Raw genomic sequence first — 23,594 nt, forward strand, 5'->3', positions numbered from 1 at the left:
GGTACAATTATGAGGGTTTTCTGGGTGCTTTTCTTACAGAGTACAGTCATTCCCTCCTTTCCCCCCCCCTCTCCCCCCCCCCCCCCATATACTGGAAAACGATTTGTAGGCCATAGTAATTACAATGTTTTTTTACTCTGGTATATTAAAAACAACGCATTTTTCTATGCATTAAAGCAACACCAAGTATTCTGCATAAGGAAATTAATTGACTCATTGAATACCTATGTGGTCCTACTGCATGCCATGTTTTTTCCTAGGTGCTGAGGATGTAGCTTTGTGAGCACTCTCTCTTGGAGTTTATATTGTTATAGTGGAGAAATACGTAGTGCGTCAAGTGATGGCTGCTATGAAGAATGGTGCAGGGAATAAGGGGCTAATGTGACTTAGGAATGGGTGCTGTATTGTTTAGAGTGGTTAGGAAGGCACATCAAGCACTTGTCTACTGCCTTTATGTCTTTAAGTCTTCAAATTCCACCTTGTTGGTTAATGCCATTGATATTCAGTACATTCATAAAACTGCTCTTGTGGAAGTTCTAATAGTGAATTAAGGAATGAGTGATAGTTTTGCTATATATAAAGCATTTCTCTTCAGTGTGGAATTTACTAATGTGTGTGAGTGCTACCCAAAGACCTTGTTGCATTTTTAAAAATCCGTTTTACATTTCCCTCCTCTTTTTTCACTTCCTTGGGACCCATTCCTACCCACCCCCCCAGTAAGGGTACCCCATTTGCCACAGACTCTGCTACAGGATTCTATAGCTGTCTAGTCTCTGTATTCGGTTTAACACTATATGAGCTACATTTAATAGAGTCACAATCAAGTATGAATTATGTATTGATGCTGGTGTTTAGTAGTTTTTGCTTTTTTCTACTTCCACTAAAAGTCATTTTTTCATCATTTTGAATGTTTATGAAAATGTAAACTCTGCTAAAGGACTTTTTATAATGCTTAAATTTGTATGATTCATTACTGTATGAATTTTCTCACATGAACTAGGTTTTAAACTTAGTTAAGGACTTTTCTGTTTTGGCACATTTATGAAGTTTCTGACTACTGTGAATGAGTTAATGCTGACTATGATGAAATTATGACCTTTTTGTATAGCCCTCTGAATACATTAGAGTGAGATGAGAATCATGACTAAAAATCTAACCATCAAATTACATTCCTAGCTTTATAGACCTATGAATTATCTGATGAGCATTCAGTTACGAGCTGTGTCTACAGACATTCTTATATTTGTTTACTGGCATTTTAAAAACACGTTAACACACTTTAGCTTATTGTTGTTTTGTTGCTACAATCCAAGTGCCCCTTTCTAGCTCCCATGACGTACTCCTGTGCCACAGAATCCAGGATTCTCTAGCTCTGTAGTATCCCTTCCCTGTAATCTTTGAAGACAGTATGATATGTCCTATTAGGAAGTATTACATGAAGATACATTCAGTATAGCCATAGTTAAAAGTATAAATGATGTATTTATCCTGGTTTTAAGTATCTAGTTTTTTTCTACTTATAGTGAAATGTCAAATGTTTTAGAACATATAATTTTTCTTAAAAAATAAAATCATATTCCCCTAACTTGTTTCTTGTTTTTTATCTTGTTCCCTTTTTTACTGGTACATAAAAATAAAAACTTTTATCAACTCAGTTTATAATGTTAACTTAAGAATATTCTTTCTTGTGTTCCTAATAACTTTTTAGACAATGTAGCAAAAGCTCAAGGATTGTGGGTTCTGAAGCCCAAATACCCAAGTTCAAATCACAGACTTTATATTTTCTAACTGTATAAGCATGTAATCAGTTACTTTTTGTGTGCCTTAATCTAATTTTTAACACAGTAATATTAATAGTACCTAAGTATGAGTTCAGCGCCTAGCCATGGTAAGAGTACAAGAGTTAGCTATCATTTTCCTTAGTGTTTGAATAGTTCTGTGAATAGGCATATGCCATTCAGCATGCAAATATTAGAAGGCTCATCAGTCTGAACAATTGAGTAACAAACTCTTGTGGTTTGAAAGAACTGCATTTTCCTAATTCAAGTCACCCTGGACATCTAGACATGAAGCAGGTATCAGAGAAAAAATTAGCAGGTGAATAGGAATCACAGGTGGGTTCTTTGTTGTTGGTGGTGGTGGTTTGTTCTGTGCAGATGCCCAGAAGAAACCCTACAATTAATTGTTGAAATATTTTCCACTCCACTCTCAAAATATATATAGACCTGCTATATTTAGATGTATTTTTCATGTTGACACTGTCCTCTGAGCTTTTTTGCTCAAGGCTAGTGCCACTTTAGCCACAGCTCTACTTCCAGTTTTTTTGGTGCTTAATTGTAGATATAGAGTCTCATGGACTTTCCTGCCTTGGCTGACTTCAAACCACAATCTGCAGAACTCAGCCTCTTGAGAAGCTAGAATTATAGGCATGAGCCACCAGCGCCTAGCAGTATTTGCTTTTTTGCTTTTTTTTTTTTTTAAATGACAGTATTACCAATTCTGTTTTTTGTTTTTTTTAAATGGGGTGGAGAAGAGGAACCAGGTGGACAAAAACCAGATGGAAGCTACACTTTAAATTTATTTTACAACACAAAAGAAAAGCCAAAAAAAATCCAAAATAAGATGGAACACATATACTGTATTTTATATAGAATTGAGGGCTTAATTTTCTTTCAAGTATAGTAATTTGTACATCTCCATTGGATGGGGTAGACCCAAGGATAAAAAGGACTACAAAGAAATGTAAACTTCTTAGAAATTAACAACTATGCTAATGTAATTAGAAATAAGAATTTTCAATGTAAGAAAAATAAATGTGAAATCAAGTAAAAATTCTGTCATCTTGATTTGGAGTGGGAATAACAATATAGAAGAGCCTTTGGGTATGAAGGATACTGGAGTGTTCAGAACTATGTCAAAATACCATGTCCAGCTAAATGAACCAGGGATACTTGGAGATGACTGATTCACAGTCATAGATAGGACAATCAAATTGTTAAGAACAAAATTAATAAATGGACTTACAGAATTAGGGCACTCACATTTCACATTTAAATAAGTATCCATTGATAAGAGCTAAGTATTTGAAGTGAATTGCCTATGGAAAATTTGAGTGTATTCAGATTCTGAAACCATTAATCACTCTGAACATTAGATAATAATAACTTATAACTCTTGTTCTCAGTATGTAATCTCATTTATTAATGTAAAGTAAACCTGAATTTGACCAAGTCTGGGACAAAGAAATGAATTCAAAGGCTTAAGATGCCATCCAGCGAGGCCAGAAGTGATCCACAAAGATCACACTGATTTCTTGAACATAATTAAAGGCAGAGAAACCTAGAGAATAAACAGTTGAAGGAATATATATGGTATGTAGCCCTAATTGAGAAATGATCAAACAAATAGGAAAAGGTATTTCTAAAAGCAGATGAGGATGTTAAACACTGCATGTTGGATGATTATAAGAGAGTGGTTTAGGTATAATAGTGGATCATGGTATAGTGGTTGTATTTCTTAAGCGTTGTCCTATTATTTACTCATTTATTTACCAATCCTGGGGCTTGAACACAGGTCCTGGGCACTGTCCCTGAGCTTTTGCTCAAGACTAGCACTCTACTACTTAAGCCACAGCACCACTTCTGGCTTTTTCTGTGTATGTGGTAGTGAGGTATCAAACCCAGGGCTTCATGCATTCTAGGCAGGCACTCTACCACTAAGCCACATTCCTAGCCCCCTTGCCTTATTATTTATTACTTATTTTTTTTTAGGGACAGATAATGAGATTTTTAGGGATGAAATGACAAAATGCCTAAGATTTGATTCAAAAGAATTCAAATCAGGGTGTGTCAGGTGGAGGCAGTGACACCAAGACTAATCCTATGTTGTTAACTTGAATCTTCAATATTGGATACATAGTTCATTATTTTATTGCCCTTCTATATATGTTCAAATTTTTCCACAATGAGAATAAACTTATTCATTTACTCAATTTTCACATTTCTTTGTAGTAAGAGGTGAAAGCCATTTTAGTGCTTCATATGTGATTTTTTCCTTGTGCTGTTTCTGCGGGCTCTAAAAACCACAACTTGGGAAGGAAATATGCCATATGGTTAATTGACTCATAGTTCTTTTTCATGTCCTGATGGCTTCCTAAATAAAACTGACTTTGTAGTTGGCTTGGTTCTTGACCCCTAGGGATTATGTGAGATAAAAGAAAGTCTGAAACTAGATTTGGACTTCAGAGCCTAGGCTGTCAAGCTTTATTTGTGTGTGTGTGTGTGCGATTTGTCATTTCAGTCCTCAATATTTTTTAAGTGTAAATGTTGTGTCTCTTAGTGAGCCTTGCACTACTTTCTGCTGGTACATATAATGTTCAGCCATTGTCCTCTGAATCTCAGCCTCTAGAATAGCTTAAAAGATAGCAAATATGTCACTTATTTTTTTTCTTTTAGCCTTCATGACCCTTAAACATATTAACAGTTTTATGAGGATGTTGACCTGGTTTTCTGTTTTGAAGGTAAAATGGATTTTTTTGTATCTGTTTTTCAATAGGATTTCATGTTTTTTTGTGTCAATATGCCTGGATCAAGATCCTCCTATTTTTATTCCTCCCAGGTAGCTAGGAAAACCCAGTACACACTACCACTCCTAATGTATTTGTTGTGATGAAGGTCTCACTAAGCTTTTTGCCTAAGATTCCCTCAAACTTGATCCTCCAGATTTTTGCCTTCCAAGTAGCTGGGCTGTGGTCATGAGCCAACATGCCTGGTCGAATTATATTTTTTAACAGATTGAGTAATATTTGGGAGAATGATTTGATAATTGAGATAACAATTGTCCCTGGTATTTTGAACATCTTTACAAAAATAATAGATGGTTGTTTGGAAATGAGTTTCAAGTATATTGTAAAATATGTTGTTCATCCATTCTCAAGACTGAAATTATGGACCCACTGGATTATTTTGATTGAGTATATTTTTCTTATGCATAAAATGCTCTCACTGTTTATTATATAATTTAACATAATTAATGTTAGATTGTACATTGAATCAAAATATTTTCAGCAACAGAGGTCTAGTTTTGAAGTAGAATGTTCTTTGGATTAGGTTCAGTGAAGCAACTTGAAGATGACTGACAAATAGGGCCAAATAGGTATTTGTATCTTCTTTTCTTTCTATTGAAATCATTCAGTTCTACATAAAAAATTACTTTGTCATGTGGGGTATGGTACGTTTTCATAAAGCCCCTTTAAAGCAAAAGCAATTAGCAGGGCATCAGATTTGAGAGGTAGGAAATTTACTAGTAGGATTTCAGCAATCTGGCTCTGGGTTCCCTTACTATCCTTGATTCCCCCCACCGCCCTTTTGTATTGTACCATTCAGCTATTGTTTTCAGTGCATTTGTGTTTTTATATAGTGCCTACCTTCCACATTTTGTCCATAAGGTCCCTAAGATTGGGCTTTTGCACGTAAAAGAACTACTTTAAAGGAAATAATAGTTTAAGCAAGTTTATTCTGGGAATACGGATGCAAGCTCTACAGAGTGACATTTCTTTCTTTTTTTTTTTTTCTTTTTATTTTTTTGGGTCCGGTCATGGGGCCTGAACTCTGGGCCTGGGCGCTGTCCCTCAGCTCTTCAGCTCAAGGCTAGCGCTCTACCACTTGAGCCACAGCGCCACTTCCGGCTTTTTTTCTTATGTGGTGCTGAGGAATCGAACCCAGGGCCTCATGCATGCAAGGCAAGCGCTCTACCACTGAGCCACCTTCCCAGCCCCAGAGTGGCATTTCTATTGTGAAAGAGGTTACACGAACATTTACAGCTAGAGAAAAGGAAAACGTACCTGGCTGGGATACGTGTACATTGGTGGGGACTTGGCTTCGTATGGCAAAGCACTTGTTTTAGATTTAGGGCGGGGTGCAGCCAGAAGTCTAAGGAAAATAGCTATCAAAGGGACTAAGATGGGCCGAGATGCGTTTGGTCGCCCCCACCATGAAGATGTTCTCTCAGCCAAGGTCCGCAGGGCGGCGGCTTCCTGCACAACCAACTGAGACGTGAAGCAGAGCTAAACAGCGCCCAACCACCCGCGCAGTGCCTAGGAAGAAGCGGCCCCGGCCTTCAACCAGCCGGCTCGCCCTGCCGGCCACGCGGGGAGGGAAGGGCCGGGTGGGTCGCGGGCAGGTCTTAAAGCCGGGGGGAAATCCACCCCCCCTCTGCCCACCCCACGGTTAAAGTCGTTCCAGCGGGCTCGGAGTCCACTGCGTCGCAGTCAGGGTCGCGCAGCGCGAGGCCGGCCGGCGAAGCGATCGCGGCCGCCCCGGAGCTGGGCGCGGGGAGCCGCCTCCGGCGTGGCGATCATCGGGCTCCCTTCCCGGGCTCCCGGGGCGGCGGGGCCGGGAGAGGCGCAGGCGGCCCCCGGAAGCCGTCGCGGGGGCCGCGGGCCAGGGGCCGGGCCCACGCGTCACCACGGCGCCGGCGGCCATGGCGGGAAGCGAGCCGGGCCGCGGCGCCGGCCCCTCGCCGGCCCCCAGCGACTGGGGCCGCCTGGAGGCGGCGATCCTCAGCGGCTGGAGGACCTTCTGGCAGTCGGTGGGCAAGGAGCGGACGGCGCGGGCGGCGGCGCGGGAGGCGGCGGCGGGCGAGGAGACCAGTACCCTGGCGCGGCTGCCGGTGAGCTGGAGGGGTGGGCGGAAGAGGGGGCGCGGGCTCGGGGAGCGGGGCTGGGCCGGCGGGCTGGGGGAGGGGGGGGCGCGGGCTCGGGGAGCGGGGCAGGGCCGGCGGGCTGGGGGAGGGGGGCACGGGCTCGGGGAGCGGGGCAGGGCCGGGGGAGCGGGGTAGGGGGGCGCGGGCTCGGGGAGCGGGACAGGGCCGGGGGAGCGGGGTAGGGGGGCGCGGGCTCGGGGAGCGGGACAGGGCCGGGGGGGGGCGCGGGCTCGGGGAGCGGGGCAGGGCCGGGGGGGGAGGGCGCGGGCTCGGGGAGCGGCGCAGGGCCGGGGGGAGGGCGCGGGCTCGGGGAGCGGCGCAGGGCCGGGGGGAGGGCGCGGGCTCGGGGAGCGGCGCAGGGCCGGGGGGAGGGGGCGGGCTCGGGGAGCGGGGCAGGGCCGGCGGGGCGGGGTGGGGGGAGTTGCGGGCTCGGGGAGCGGGGCAGGGCCTGGGGAGGGGGCACGGGCTCGGGGAACGGGGCAGGGGCGGGCTCGGGGAGCGGGGCAGGGCCTGGGGAGGGGGCACGGGCTCGGGGAACGGGGCAGGGGCGGGCTCGGGGAGCGGGGCAGGGCCTGGGGAGGGGGCGCGGGCTCGGGGAACGGGGCAGGGGCGGGCTCGGGGAGCGGGACAGGGCCTGGGGAGGGGGCGCGGGCTCGGGGAGCGGGGCAGGGCCTGGGGAGGGGGCGCGGGCTCGGGGAGCGGGGCAGGGGCGAGGGGGGCGCGGGCTCGGGGAGCGGGGCAGGGCCGGCGGACCGGGGGAGGAGGGGCGCGGGCTCGGGGAGCGGGGCAGGGCGGCGGGGCGGGGAGGGGCGCGCGGGCTCGGGAGCGGGGCAGGACGGGCGGGGCGGGGGGGAGGTGCGGGCTCGGGGAGCGGGGCAGGGGGCGGGGCGGGGGGCAGGTGCGGGCTCGGGGAGCGGGGCAGGGCCGCGGGGGGGGGGCGCGGGCTCGGGGAGCGGGGCAGGGGGCGGGGCGTGCCGCCCGGACTCGGGGCGGGGGCGCTGCAGGCCTCGGAGCCCCGGCCCAGCTCCGCCCGTCCGCACAGCGGTGCGGGGACGCGCGGTCACCTGCCCTGACAGTTGACCAGAGCCACCTGGGCTGTGACCCGGCCGGCGAAGGGCACCCCGAGATTCACCTTGAGCGAGTGTGGTCACCTGCAGCAGTTCCTTGCCCCAGCCCGGGGCGCGTGATCGGGGCCGGGACTCACCGAACCCGGTCCGGGAAAGGAGGGTTAGCTTTGGAAAGCCTGTTCTCCAGCCGCTCCCACCCCAGGCTCCAGTCCTGGGGCTCAGCTGGGGTGGGATGCAAGCTGCGGGTCTCCTATAGTCTAAGTAGCGAACAGACACAGGTTCCAGCTGGGGCCCAGGGTGCTCAGGGACGCGGGAAGCGGGAGAGATTAGATATGCTTGGAAATGATTGCAGTTCGGAGTCTCCCTCGGATTATTACCACCTACCCCCGAATGAAAAACTGGCAGATTTAGAATGCCCCAGGGTTCTTCGCCTGGCAGTATTCTTTGAAACTATTTTATAGACTACCAGCTCAGTTCAGAGGTCATACGTACTCTGATTGGATGGGTCTGATGATCAGATTCCCAACTTGGTTCACTCGGTAGCAGTTTTATTTGAAAATGTAAATTACTTCCTTAACCTGTTTATTTAAACAAATTGTGTATTCAAATGCCCGTGAGGGGAAAAAAAATGATAGGAACTTGCTCTCCCTCCCTTCCCAGTGCTTGGATTTTCAAGAAAGTTTTAGTGTGTCAGAAACTAAAGTGTTCAATTAGGGTTCTCTCTTGCAAACAACTACAGAATGATAGATTTAATCAGTAAAGATATGGTCTATTTAACCTTGTTAGTTGTCTAATTTATCACCAATTTTCCAAAAGAATTTATTCATTCTTCCCCCCCCCCTTATCTTCTGGTTCTTATCTGTTTCAGATTGATGTGCAACTGTATATTTTGTCATTTCTTTCACCCCATGATCTATGTCAGTTGGGGAGTACAAGTCATTATTGGAATGAAATTGTACGAGATCCAATTCTGTGGAGATATTTTCTGTTGCGGGATCTTCCTTCTTGGTCCTCTGTGGACTGGAAGTCTCTTCCAGATCTAGAAATCTTAAAAAAACCCATATCTGAGGTTGCTGATGGTACACTTTTTGATTACATGGCAGTGTAAGTATCTGGTTTTAGAAATTAAGAAAAGATACTAAATTGTATTCTATTTTTAGTTCAGATTAGTTTTAGCCCTGTTACTAAGTTGTTTCATGGATGTTGAATCTAAGCATCCTCATGTTAAAATTGTAGGTGGGGTTAATTTTCTCCTAAGAACCTTTCCTCTGAAACATGATGCCTAACTAATAATTGCATAATTGTATGTGATACATGGTAAGAAATAAAAAAAAAACTTTTTCAAGATTCTCACTTGTCATTTTGCAAAATAGTAGATATTTTCCCTGTTCAGAAAAGGAATAACCAAAGATGAGAAAGCTGTTCTTTGGCAGGAAGAAATGCCTATGGGAAACAAGAATTTATTATTATTCAAAAGTATTGACATAATTTAGGACAAAATATCATATAGGATTCCCCACTCCCCAGACTTTTAAGTTAGTCAGAGTCTTCTTCTTCTTTTTTCTTTTTTTGGTTGGTTATGGGGCTTGAACTCTGGGCCTGGGAGCTATCCCTCAGATCTTCAGCTCAAGGCCAGTGCTCTACCACTTGAGTTACAGCACCATTTCCAGTTTTCTAGTGGTTAATTGGAGGTAAGAGTCTCAGGGCTGGCTTTGAACCGGGATCCCCAGATCTTAGCCTCTTGAGTAGCTAGGATTACAGGCGTGAGCCACCAGTGCCTGGCCTGTATTTTCTTTCATTGTAGAGATTTTCATCTTGAAACTGTTGAATTGTTTGGACCAGTTGTTGTGGAAGGTTGCCCTTTGCTTTTTACAAAGGCTGCTCTTTGTAGAATGTTTAGCAGCATCTCCAACATCTAATTGCCAGTTGTGTTCAGATATTGCCACATATTCTGGGAAGAGAGAACAATACTTTCTCAGGTTGAGAACAGTTATCCTATATAGTGAGGTTTGACCATTAGACTGTATTACATGGAGTGTTTCATGAGAAAATGTACATGCCGATCAGAAAGTCAGTAACCATTTCCTAGGGGCAACCTTCAGGTTCTGGGTCATTCCCATTTTGTAGTACCCTGTGGAGTTCCTTGTTATTCTATTCCACATTTACTTTAGAATGATGTTGTGCTTCACTGTCATCCTTGAGGTTTGAGATGGTATAATCCTGACATTATAGTGTCTAGCAACTACTCTAAGTCATATACCCCCTTAATGAACAAATAGCTCACTGTTTCCTTTGTTGATTTCTAATTGTGACAATTTTATACAGTTATAAAATGTGCTGCCCGTATACAAGAAGAGCCTCCAAATCCAGCCGTCCTATGTATGGAGCTGTCACCTCTTTTTTACACTCATTGATCATTCAGAATGAACCTCGATTTGCTATGTTTGGACCAGGTTTAGAAGAACTGAATACATCCTTGGTGTTGAGTTTAATGTCTTCAGAGGAACTCTCTCCAACTGTTGGCTCACCTCAAAGGCAGATTGATGGTAATTTCCATGTTAGTCTACTGTACATAGTAATCCAAACACTTCGAGTTAAACAACATTAGAGTCGAAGAAAAGAAACTCATTTTGGATTAATTACTTCTTGTAATGAAATGGAGTCATTTGATAGATGTCCCTCCAGGTCCTACTGAACTGAAAGAACTTAGTTACTACAAAAATTTAGTTTTCTCTTAATTCTTCAAATGTATCCAGAATTTAATATTTGAAAGTAAATTTGGTACAATCATCAGGAGGTTGTATTGGACAGTCCATATCATGTTTATCATGTTTCAAGACAAATTTGTTAGCTCAAACCGTTTAGGATCTATTTATAAAGTCTTTTTGAAGCATGTTGGGACTTTTTTTTTCAAGCAGCTGTTGTGCCTTGTGTTCAGCCTCCTCCCGCAGGTGCACCACCGCAGCTGCCAGTCATAGGGCTAAACTCTGGGCTTGGGTGCTGTCCCTCAGCTCTTCAGCTCAAGGCTAGCACTCTACCACTTGAGCCACAGTGTCACATCCGGGTTTTCTGCTTATGTGGTGCTGAGGAATTGAACCCAGGGCCTCATGCATGCAAGGCAAGTACTCTACTACTGAACCATCTTCCCAGCCCCAGGGATTTTTTTTTCTTTTGGGGGGGGGGGTCTGGTTGTGAGGCCTGAACTCTGGGCCTGGGCGCTGTCCCTCAGCTCTTCAGCTCAAGGCTAGTGCTCTACAACTTGAGCCACAGCTCCACTTCTGGCTTTTTTTTTCCTGCTTATGTGGTGCTGAGGAATCGAACCCAGGGCCTCATGCATGCAAGGCAAGTGCTCTACCACTGGGCCACCTTCCCAGCCCAGGATTTTTTTTTAAGGCACCCTATCACCATAAACCAAAGAAACTAAATTATCACTTTGATTCCCAACATTGGCTACCACCAAAAGTAGCATGTAATTATTTAGGAAGGCAGATAAGTAATAATATAGTTTAGCTTATGCTTTACTTATTTATTTATTGAGAACACTTTGTCAATGCTAAATTTCAATCTCTTTGGATGTGGAAATAAGGACACAAGCAAGTAGACAGATAATTAGAATATGATGTTATTGTACTGGGAAAAAGGTAAGGGTCACAGAAAGCTGTACTTTGTGATGTTTCTATGAGTTTTTAGGATTAATTAATTGTAGACATTAAAAAGACTGTAATCCTAGTTTTTCAAAAGGCTGAGACTGGTAACATTACAGGCAAGCCCGAGCAAAAGTTCACAACAGCCCATCTCAATCAATAAAACGTTGGCATAGTGGTATATATCTGTCATTTTAGTTATATAGAATTATTAGATAGGAGGCTCAAAGTCCAGAAACCTCTGGTTTAAGGAAGACCCTATTAAAAATAATCATGCGAAAAGGGCTGTAGGTAAGGCTTGGATAGTAGGGTGCCTATCTGGCAAGTGAAAGCCCTGAGTTCAACCATTAGTACTGCCAAAATATATTTTTTATAAAGTACTGTAGACCAGGAAGATCAATTTCTGAAAGCCCTAAGCTCTAGATGTAAGGACACATTAGTAGCTTCTCTGTATCTACAAAGCATGAAGCTAAGCACATGAGTACTGAAGTATTTAGGCACTGTTGAAGTAGTTTAAGTAGAGGATTCAGACGACCAGAGTTTCATTTTAAAAACAGCCCTGGTTCTGGAGTGAAGAATTGAGTGGAAAGGGCTAAAGATATAGAGAACACAGTAAGGATCCACTGTAATACTGGGACAGAAATATGAAGAGAATTGGTACTAAGTCATTGTTAGTGATGATGGGGAGAAGAGAATTAATGCTAGGGAAATAAAATGGAAAGAATGAATGAATATTAACAGTAAGAGTGGTACCACACTTGTGACTTGGGGTTCATGATTAGTGATAGGATAAGAATTCTTTTGGTGATGGGGAACTAGGGATGGGCAGTCATTGTCTGGAATGTGTTGACTTTGGTAATTCTGTGGGACTTTCAGGTGAGGATGTATACTGTAAGCAGTCCGCTTGGGTAAGAAGTACTGTGAAGGCAGGAATCTTAGCAGCTTGTGTGTGTGTGTGTGTGTGTGTGTGTGTGTGTGTGTGTGTGTGTGCGTGTGTGCGTGTGTGCATGCGTGCACTCCCCCGCCCCCGTGCCAGTCTTGGGCCTTGAACTCAGTGTCACTGTCCCTGAGCTTGTTTGCTCAATGATAGTGCTCTACAGTGTCATTTCCAATCTTCTGATGGTTAGTGGGAGATTGATTTGGTACCCTGTGTTTTGTATATACATTTATCTGATTTGGGGAAGAGAAGGGGAATCACAAAACAGTGAGACAAAGAACAAAGGGTGAACCAATGCATCAGCAATACTCACAAGGCACTGTGTTCCTTATGTCACTGTAACTAACCCTTACAATAAAGTAAAATAAAATATTTTACAGACTTTCCTGCCCAGGCTGGCTTTGAACTGCAGTTCTCAGATCTCAGCCTCCTGAGCCACTAGCACCCAGCCAGCTTACCTTTTAATTGTGTCTGTTGTGCCAGACACATAGTGGCTATCCAATATGTTTTGGTAAATGGATTATTTTATGAATCTGGGGGGAAAATCAAGCATTGGACCAGAAACCCATGGTTCATACTTGTAATCCTAGCTGCTCAGGGGGCTGAGATCTTAAAATCAGTTCAAACCAGTTTAGGCTGTGAGACTGTATCTCTAACCAGCAAAAGCCTGGACTGGTATGGCACAAGGGCTAACGTACCAGTGATAAGCAAAAAAGTCGCTTTGTCCTCAGTTGTATACAGAGAGAGAAAGGGAGAGAGAAAGAGAGAGAGAGAGAGAGAAAGAGAGAGGGGAGAGACATGCACACACACGTGGGAGCTGTTAGGAGTCCATATAGACTTGGAAATTTGGGGAGAGAGGGAAAAATTGTTAGCCAGGTGCTGAAATCTTCAGTGAATGTTTGAGATCTTATTCATATTCAGAGATTATTAAAAGGAGATTATTAAATAATGAGGAAGGAGAGTCAGTATATTGGTCAAATGATATGTCTCTCAAATAGGTGAGTTTTTCAGGGGGTTGGAAAATAAGGGCTTAGACATGGCATTGGGAGCAGAGAGCATCTTCACTCTGCCATGTGAGGACATAAGCTATTTGGTACTTAGGTGTCCATGGAGGAGAAGTATTACTCAGGGGCAAAGAGTTTCAGGCGAGGCTGTTAGGTGGAGGCAATACTTCAAGCAGAGGTTGAAGATGAGGAGCCGTCTGCTAATTATGACAATCCCAGTTTTCAGAGAGAGGCTGAAGTGATTCTTTCTAAAAGACTGATATAATATTTATGCCTTGATTTGTACAAGGGGTTTAAGAAGAATATGGATCACATCAATGGCAAAGAAGAACAGGAAGTGTATGGCAGAGGATGGGCTGAGGATAGGTATGTTGGGAGGATAAGTTCTTAAGAGTTAAATAGATGAAAACAAAGATAAAAAAATGGAAGATCTTTTTGTTTCCACGAACACTGTGGGAGCATGGACCAGAATGGTGGCTAGACGGCTAAGCCCAGGGTGATCTGGGAGAGTTGTACTGCTAGCACCCAAGAGTCAGCACCGTGCATGTGTTGCCTAGAAATGTGACATGAGATGGCGTGGTAAGGATTATTTTATAAAAGTAGAGTATGCAGATATTAAAGGTATGAAAGGTTGGTGTTATCTCTAATGAGATGGATATAGGCCAGATTATATTGAATTTGTTTTTCTGTCTGAGGGTCATTAGCTTTGTAGAGAAGAGATATGATTAGACTTATATTACTAAGCAATTTCTCCAGCTGCTGTCAGTAGAAAGGATAGTTAGAGGCAAGAGGCTATAGGAGACTGATTAGAAGTGATTGTGGAAGTCCAGATGAGCGACAATAGCAACTTGGATTAAAGAGTGGTAACGGAAGTAGAGAGAAGTGGACAGATGGAAGGGGACATGTATCTGGCATGAAGAAGTAGAGTCGTGTAATCCAAGGAACATCTAACCAGGAGGCAAGAGGAGAGCCAGCCAGTGAGCATTGCCAACAAGTCAATGTGGGGAAGTGGTTAAGAAAGTATTTCCAATACTGCTGAATGATTCAGACATGAAGGACTAAGAAGCCAATATTTATCACCTGAATTTACCAATTATTCTACTAGGAATTTTGCACATGGGATCTTATGGGGGGGGTCACCCTATGAAGCATATATTATTTCTATGCCTTTGTGTCAAAACAGAGGCTCAGGCTGGATGCTGGTCGCTCATGCATGTAATCCTAGCTATTTAAGAGGCCGAGGTAAGAGTGTTGTAGGTTGAAGCCATCCTAGGCAAAAATAGTCTACGAGACTTTGACTCCAATTAAGCACTAAAATGCTGGGCTGGAGGCTTGGCTCAATTGGTAGAGTACCAGCCATGAAAAAGCAAGCTGAGCAAGAGTATACAGTTCTGAGTTCAAGCCTCAGTACCAACACATACACACACACAGACACACAGACACACACATACACACATACCCCTGAGGCTTACAAAGATATGCTGTGTGAGAATTTCACTCCAGATTTGAATCCGAGTCTATTTAAGTCCAAATTTCAGTACATGTAGTGTTAGCTCAATTTTATAAGGTACTACCTGTGGCTCCCCATAAGTTTAATCACAGCTTTTCACAGAGCATTTCAGACTTTCCTGGGAATATACAAGGATTTTATGATTAATAGGGAGCATAAAAAATATGCACACTGTCTTAGTGTTGAAGATCAACAGTAGTAGTTGCTATTATGTTGCTACTCTGATGAGATGATAAAGTGGTTATTGTTGATGATGATATAAAAAATGGTAAAGAGATGACATTGATCAAGATGTGTTGTAGTTCTGTATTGACTTGTTGAAGGGTCACTCCTTTGTACAATTACTTAGAAACAATTAAATATCTTTTTAGCAGTTTCTGGTTCTCTGTCCCTATTTTTATTGCCATGTGAGTGGAAGTTTTATGCAGCATTGTTTGTTTAATGTAGATTGCATTTTGTCCTAGAGTTATACATAGCTTACTTAATTCTTTTTGTCTTCACTGGATAATTTGTTTCAGTCTGAACTTGTGTTGTCTTTACTAATGACCTGTCTTGATTGATGTAATTTTGTCCCCTAGGTATTGGATCAGGAGTCAGTTTTCAGCCAAGTAACCAACATAAATTCAACATCCTGATACTATATTCCACCACAAGGTAAGGCTACGTTCTTAGCCTGGCTGAAACATTAAGACTGCAACACTAGTGGGAGGGAATCTGTTTAAGGTCTTTTAAAAATGATCTATATTTCCATTTTTCATATAGAAAGGAAAGAGACAGAGCAAGGGAAGAACATACAAGTGCAGTGAACAAGATGTTCAGCCTACAGAGGGAAGGGAATGACCAACAAGGAAGCCGGTACAGTGTAATCCCACAAATTCAGAAGGTGTGTGAAGTTGTCGATGGATTCATTTATGTTGCAAATGCTGAAGCACAAACAAGTAAGCATTCTCTTATTTTTCTTTTAAAAAAAGTGACATATCTCTTTGCAAAACAAACTGTTTGATTTTACTGTAGCATTTTAACAACTTGACAGTTAACTTTATCACTATAATTTTCTGCCTGTTATTGTAAACAGTGAATTCTCAAACCTTGATATTCATTGTGATCACATGAGAGCTTATTGAACACACAGCTGCTTGCTTTCTAGGTGGGTAGTTTTTGATGTGTAGATTTGGACTGTATCCAAGAATCCGTTTTTTTTTTCTTTTTTTGTAATAAATACCCAGAGAATCCTAACATATACTAAAATTTGGTTACAATAGCCATCTGCTGTTTTATGTTGTATGCTTCTGTATGTTTTCTGTGCTTCTGACTAGATTCAAATAATTCATATGAGAAGTATGGGGATAATGTATAGACTGTTAAATAATTCAGTAAGTTGGTAGTATTTTTCCATATGTTCTAAGTGGCTGCCATGGACAATGCTATGTAGGTGTGAAGTCAAAATAAACATTGGACCATAAGCCAATATACAAGTTTTTCCTCAAACTGTTATGCAGTATGTTGGTTTCAATTTCCATTGAATTCATTTTTTCCTATAATCGGTTAGGCATGAATGCAATTATACTTTGAAAACCTGGACGACTTAACTCATAAGAAAAATTCAAATTATTCTCACATATTACCGGCCATCTATAAAAGCAAAAGTTAGAAGTGAAACAAAATATGAGTGTTAGAGTATATTAGACTTTGCCAGAAAACCATGCAGACATCCAGGTACAAAGAACAAAGAAAAGGTTTATTGCTAGTAAAGAGACTGGCAAGCCCCCTTCCCACAAGAGAGGAGTGAGAAGAAGTGCCAGCTATTATCTGAGGTGACCTATATAACCTACTGAGGATAGGAGGGACTAGAAGGAGCTAGGAGGTGGAGACCCTGGTGTGGATGTGAGTACCAGGGGCTTCATCGTGGCAGACTGGGATTTATGGCTGCTGCCCAAGTGGTAGATAAGGGGCTCTGCAGCTGCCCAGACCTGAAGGTCACTCTAAGGAGGCTCTTGGTGCCCCTGAGGAGTGCTATCTCAAGGCAAAGGCGAGGAGGGGGTCGTTGGAGGCTGAATATATACTGCCTTTACTAAATGGGCCTGGGGTTGCCTAGGAAGGGAACATGCGAAGCTGTGGAGAGGGAAGGAGTGTGCTAAGCTATGGGAAGGGAGCTCATTGGGCTAAATGAGTTTGTCAACAAATCATTGTGGAGTTTCCAATGGTTTCTGAGGTTAGGCAGGGGTTGTATTTGGCACTGGAGATATAATTGAGAGCTAAAGCAACTTACAACTTACATCTAGTCTTTTCCTGACAGGCTCCTATCAAATAAGTAGAAGTATAGAGAGATAGAAAAATATAGAGAACTCTTGCATGAGAGCCTGTGTTCAATCCCCAGCACTGCAAAAACAGAGAGAAAGAAGAATAGAAAAATAAATGTTAAAACATATAAGATACAGGGAGAATCTGCAACTACTCAGCAGATTTTTTTCCCCACTGATAGAAAATCAGATTGAGTGCCAGGCATGGGGCTCGTGCGCCTAAAACATTGACTAACTGGTCCCCTAAGAAAAAGTTTGCTAATAGTGAGTTCAATTACTTCTGTTTCCTGAGTTCTTAGATTATCTGTTCCTTACTTTACTTTCTCTCTTACTTTAATTGGGTTCACAGATTTCCCCCACTTTCCTGATAGACTCGTTGAAAGAGCTGTTTTTCCATTATAACATTTTTAATAACCAGGATTTTCAATTTGCTTTATAGGGTGGTACTGCAATTTTTAAACTCAAGACCTTGTGCTTGCTAGGCAACCCCTGAACAAGGCCTTTAGCCCTTTTTGCTTTTTCAGGGAGGGTCTTGTGGTTTTTGCTTGTGTGTGTGACAGTCCTGGGGTTTGAACTTAGGTCCCAGGTACAGTCCTTAAGTTTTTTTGCTCAAGACTAACACTCTACCACTTGAGCCACAGTGCCATTTCTGGTTTATTGGTGGTTAATTGAGAAGAATCTCATAGACTTTCCTGCCACTTTGACCTATGATCCTCAAGTCTAAACCTAAGTCCTACATCTCAAACTGCTGAATAGCTGATTTCCAGGCATGAGCCTCATGCCAGGCACTCAGTCTGATTTTATAGCGGAACAATAAATAAATGAATACTAGCAATAAATGCAGTTGATTAAGTTTGTATCCTGGTAAATTGCTGTCTCTTGTTTTGATTATTTAATTTTATAATTTTATTTTTAAAACCTTTACAAAGAATGCAAATTAAGTGTTTTGATGTACTTTCCTTAAGGGCATGAATGGGAAGATGAATTTTCTCGTATCATGGCAATGACAGATCCAGCTTTCGGGTCTTCAGAGAGACCAATGCTAGTTTTATCTTGTATTTCACAATCAGATGTGAAAAGAGTGCCCTGTTTTTATTTGGCCCATGAGCTGCATCTTAATCTTCTGAACCACCCATGGATGGTAAGTCTAGTTGCTTTGGAAACAGCATTCTTTTACTGTGATTTTTATTTGATATTTATATTGGTTGTCTTTCTGTTACTGTATAAACTCCTTAGGTAATAGGTTAAAAAGAAGGTTTATGTTTTTTTGTTTTTTGTTTTGTATTGTCGAGGTGATGTACAGAGGGATTACAGTTATATAAATAAGGTAATAAGTACACTTCTTGTCAAACTTGTTACCCTTTCCCTCATTTAAAGAAGAAGGTTTATGTTGATTGGTTGGCCCTCTGGCTTTTTCTATCAGAGTACATGGCAGAGGAAGCTGCTTCATCTCACAGCCAAGAAACAGAAGAGGGGAGAAAGAAAATGCCCTTCTAGAATTCCAATATCTCCTGTAAAGGCGCAATGACTTGAAACCTTCCCACTAGTTTCCACCTCTTAAAGGTTCTACCACTTTATAGGAGCATGCTGGGCTGAGACAGGTTTTTCAATAACAGCAAAGCCATCTAGCATTACACTGCTTTTTATTGGGGGACTTTTTAACAGTGATTCAATTTCATTGTTCATTATTGTTCTGTTTGAATTTTTTATGTCTTTGTAGTTCAGTTTTGATAGATTGTGTGTCCAGAAATTTATCCATTTCTTCAAGGGTTTTCAATTTGGTAACATGAAGTTGCCTAATGATCTGCTTTATTCCTGTAATGTCTGTCATAATGTCTCCTTTTCTATTTCTTGTTCTTTTTATTTAGGTCTTTTCTCTTTCTTCTTAGCCTAGCTAAAGTTTGTAGATTTTGTTTATATCTCAGAAAATCAACTGATTATTTCTTTCCTTTTATTAATTTTTGGGTGTCTTTACTCTTCCTTTTCTTCCAGAGTTCTTGAAGCACATCAGGAGGATGATTATTTGAAATCAGTCAGTCTTCCCTCCCCCTTCGCTCCCTCCTTCTCTCCTTCCTCTCTCTTCCTGCTTTCTTTCCTCCCTCTTTCCCTGGCTCCCTGCCTTCATCTATCCATCCTTTCCTTTTTCCTTCCCTCCTTTCCTCCTTCCTTTTCTTGCATGTAGAAAAATGTCTCTCCAAATCATATGAGTTTGAACTTAGGGTTTTATGGACAATATTTATTCTTATTTGTTCATAGGTCCAGGATATAGAGGCCGAAACTCTTACTGGTTTTTTGACTGGCATTGAATGGATTCTTGAAGAAGTAGAATCTAAGCATCCAAGATGATCTTCATTTTGGACTGTGGGAAGTGAAACCATTTGAAATTTGTTACCAAAGTCATGATGTGTATGTTTTCTCAATCAGATTTTATCCTGCCTTTTTGTAGGTGGGCTTTTTATTGGACAGTTATAGCTGCTATGGTTTTGATATTATTTTTAATTTTACCTTAAATCAATTACAGGAAAAAAGTTTTGAACCTCTCCCGCCCCTGCCCCCAGCTCCCAAATGAACCTTTAATTTTTTTGATAATTTTATATTTTGTCTTTCTAAAAATATTAAATCATAGAAAAAATGTTTGTGTTTCTTTTCTTCCTCATCTTTCCATTATTATCATTATTATTTTGCAGATTGGCCTAGTGGGAAATAAGTTTGATAAATTATCCTTGCTCTTTTCAAGGGTTCATCACTGGCTATCAGAAAAGAAATTTTGTGTCTGTTTTTAATAGAAACATTGTTTAAAGAACAAAGATTTTACTAGAATTGTATTTATGTTTATAGTCATATAACCTTTCTTCTGAAATAGTAGAAAGCAACATAATATTACATTTATGTCTAGTTTATTGAAAAATAGCTTTTCCTAGTTGATATTATTTCAAATTAGTTTGAACACTTATAGAATACCGAAGCTAATTTTTCTTCCATACCCACAGAAAAAATGTTCCAGAGATGTACATATGAAATATTACCATCCTTTAAAGATTGGTCGTATTTTTTTCCATTTTGGTCTTAGTGTCTTGCTGGAACTGTGGAATTTTAAGCTTATCATAAAAAGAGCATAAATACCTATACATATTTTATAAAAGCTCTATCTTTAAATGTGTTTCTATTTTGGAGAAATATATGATTATTAGATGAATTATACTTTCTTGCAGTGTTTTCTAGGAGAGAGTTTTGCTTAATGGAACCATTGGGTTAAGCAGTGTGTGAAGAAGGTCTGAGAGCATGCCGCTCCACATTTCTACATTTATAAAATGTCCACTTAGAGACTTGTGGCTTTATTAAGGTGAAAAGCCTTTTCCAACAATAGTAATGAATCTAAAATTCTGTGGCATAACAAATTAACTTACTGAGCATGTCACTGAGTGCAGGCAGGGCCTTTTGGTTCACTTTGTGTTGTGTAAAACTTTTTTTTTTTGTCATGGGGCTTGAACTCAGAGCCTAGGCTCTGTCCCTGAGCTCTTCTGGTTTTCTGGTGGTTTTAATTGGAGGTAAGAGTCTCATGGACTTTCCTACCCAGGCTGGCTTTGGACTTTCCTACCCAGCCTCCTGAGTAACTAGGATTGAAGACTTGAGCCATGGATGCTCAGCAGTAGTTATAGCTACTGTTCTATTTTACTCAGACTGTACCTGGCCTTGACTTACTCTGTTTTGTAAAGCAATAGTTTTCATGTAACTTAACTCCATTCTGAGTATAAGAACCAAAATGGAATGACTCTGTGCTTTAGTTGTACATATAACCAACTATCACCTACCATGAGTACATTTTGCACCAAAAAACAATTACACTGGCAAATATAGCAAATGGTAGAAGAATCTAAGACACATGAACTTGTCGGTCATACCAGATGAATCTCCTTCACCTGCAAATACAAAAGGAAGTGCACCCCAAAACTGAGACATGCTAGCTTAACTGATGCTGCCACCCGCTCAACAAGCCTTGGGCAATTTTCCAATTGCCCGGGGGATGGACTTCCGCCTCTCCTGCCTGTGACACACTGTTCACTGGCAATGGCTTGCCACCCAGACCTGTGTGTGACAACTCTACCTGGAACAGCTCTGTGCCTACATAGGACTTAGTAGCTGGTCCCCTACAGAGCCTCTCCCCCAGAGATTTTTCCTACCTTTGTATCAGCTTTCTGCCCACTATAGCACAGTCTTGGACATCTGCAGTCTCCTTACCTCTTCCTTAGTATTACCTGTCTGTTATTAGTGGGTAAGCTGTAATGTGTCATCTGAAAGTTTAATAATTTAAGATTGGAAGAAAAGAAACCATGTTTGGCTAAAGTTCTCAAGTGGAATCAATACTTGAAAAGTTAAGCCAACAAAATTGATTTCTTAATTTCTTATTAAAAAATTCTGACAGTATGGAAAGACACAAACATCTGTTTCTGACATGACTCATTTACAACACCAATGAAAATCACAATATTTTCACATAAGTTTTTTTTTTTTTTTGTCAGTCATGGGGCTTGAACTCTGGACCTCAGCACTGTCCCTCAGCTCTTCAGCTCAAGGTGAGCACTCTACCACTTGAGCCACAGCTCTACTTCTGGTTTTCTGAGTGGTTTATCGGAGATAAGAGTCTCATGGACTTCCCTGCCTGGGCTGGCTTTGAACTATGATCCTCAGATCTTAGCCTCCTAAAGAGCTAGGATTATAGGCATGAGCCATCAGCACCCAGATAAGCTATCTTTTTAAAAAAGTAAAAGCATTCCAATTCTATAATAAATTATCTCTGATTGATTAGAGAGAATAAATGTAAGATATTTTAGTACAAAGCCCTAGGTCATTCAGAATAATTAAACTAATATATCCCTTGTTCGGTATAACACACTTCAGTATTTATAATCCAAATTTTTTTCTACAGTGTTTTCTCATTTTTAGATTAATTTTCCAGAGTATCACATGTTTTTCTTTCTTATAATGATGGAATTTGAGTCTCTGTTTCTGTTTCTCTGTCTTTCTGTTTCCATATCTGTCTGTCTCTGTCTTTGACTCTGTTTCTCTTTCCAGTGCCAGTCCTGGGACTTGAATTTAGGGCCTGGCACTGTCCCTGAGCTTTTTTGCTCAAGGTTAGCACTCTACTACTTGAGCCATATGTCTACTTCTGATGGTTTTTATTGTATAGTTGGGGACTTTTCTGTCCAGACTGGCTTTGAGCCTCAATCCTCAGATCTCAGTCTCCTGAGCAGCTATGATTCCAGTTGTGAGCCACCTGTGCCTGGCATGAGTCTCTTTTCAGTTCATTTTAAATAGTCTTTTTACAGGTCAGTTGCCCCAAGATGACTTATTGCTTGGGCTCTCCACCCTCTTTGATTTACCGTGTTTTATTCTTGTTGCCATTGACAAGGACACTGATCCAACTCATTTTACTTTTCTAGTCATCATTATGGGAGATAGTGTGGATTTGATCAATACTAATTATAAGTCCACCGTAAAATTTACCAAACATTAACTAACCTTTACAGACACTGCCAGGCAATGTGCACAACAGTTTGCATAGTAAGCATTCAATGTTAAGAAAACCTTGCAAAGTCATTTTTTTCTTTTTGCTGTTGTTGCTAGTAGCACAGCACCACCCACGTGACAAGTTATAAAGGAAAGAGGCTCACAGTTCTGGTGCAAGGTCTAAGGGCAGCATCTGGTGAAGCCTCTCTTGCTGCAGTCTCAGAGCTGTGCAGTATATGATACGTCAAGAGAGACAGCCAAATTAGATTTTAAAAAACGCTAGGGCTGGGAAGATGGCTCAGTGGTAGAGTGCTTGCCTTGCATACCTGAGGCACCACATAAGCATAAAGAAAAAAGCCAGAAGTGGCGCTGTGGCTCAAGTGGTAGAGCGCTAGCCTTGAGCTGAAGAGCTGAGGGACAGCGCCCAGGCCCAGAGTTCAGGCCCCATGACTGGACCAAAAAAAAAAAAAAAAACTCTAAAAATTTTCACTTTGTTATTATAAAGGTGATGTATAGAGGGATTACAATGACATGAATCAGGCAATAACTACAGTTCCTTTCATACAGTGTCTTCCCTTCCCTCACTTTCCAGATCCTTCCCTCCTATCTCATTTTCATGACAGTGTCCAATGAGTTCTAGTGCTGCACTTTGTTACTCCTTTTCCTTTGAGTTTGTGCCTTCTCCCCGCCTTCCCAAAGATAGACATACAAATAAACCATATAGAAAGAGAAGAAAACAGAACCATTATTAACAACACAAAGATCTCGTTTCCATATCTTGGAGTTCATTTATATATATATATACATATATATATATATATGTATATATATATGTATATATATATATAATTTTATATAACTAAAGAGTCATATCCCTACCCATAAATTGTATAGTTCATTTTCACCAATGTCTAATGAGTGC

At 41.8% G+C, this 23,594-nt stretch overlaps 1 protein-coding gene across 1 annotated transcript; it reads left to right on the forward strand.

The window, feature by feature from the left end:
* Positions 1-6,449: 6,449 nt before the first annotated feature.
* On the forward strand, positions 6,450-19,798 carry Fbxo4 (F-box protein 4). The gene is made up of 7 exons (XM_042690637.1): positions 6,450-6,669; positions 8,638-8,873; positions 10,095-10,315; positions 15,443-15,518; positions 15,627-15,802; positions 18,130-18,305; positions 19,421-19,798. Exons 1-7 carry the CDS (start codon positions 6,481-6,483, stop codon positions 19,508-19,510), a joined length of 1,164 nt encoding a protein of 387 aa, XP_042546571.1. The 5' UTR covers positions 6,450-6,480; the 3' UTR covers positions 19,511-19,798.
* The last annotated feature ends 3,796 nt before the right edge of the window (positions 19,799-23,594 follow it).

The sequence above is a fragment of the Dipodomys spectabilis genome, unplaced genomic scaffold (genome assembly GCF_019054845.1).
Source record: "Dipodomys spectabilis isolate Male_0828 unplaced genomic scaffold, ASM1905484v1 ptg000138l, whole genome shotgun sequence".
NCBI lineage: Eukaryota > Metazoa > Chordata > Mammalia > Rodentia > Heteromyidae > Dipodomys > Dipodomys spectabilis.

What these genes read in the sequence shown, in the direction of transcription:
- Fbxo4 (XM_042690637.1), top strand. Translation starts at nt 6,481, where the DNA reads ATGGCGGGAAGCGAGCCGGGCCGCGGCGCCGGCCCCTCGCCGGCCCCC. An exon ending in GTACCCTGGCGCGGCTGCCG is followed by an intron (nt 6,670 to 8,637) that starts GTGAGCTGGAGG and finishes TATCTGTTTCAG; the next exon opens with ATTGATGTGCAACTGTATAT. An exon ending in AAATGCTGAAGCACAAACAA is followed by an intron (nt 15,803 to 18,129) that starts GTAAGCATTCTC and finishes ACTTTCCTTAAG; the next exon opens with GGCATGAATGGGAAGATGAA.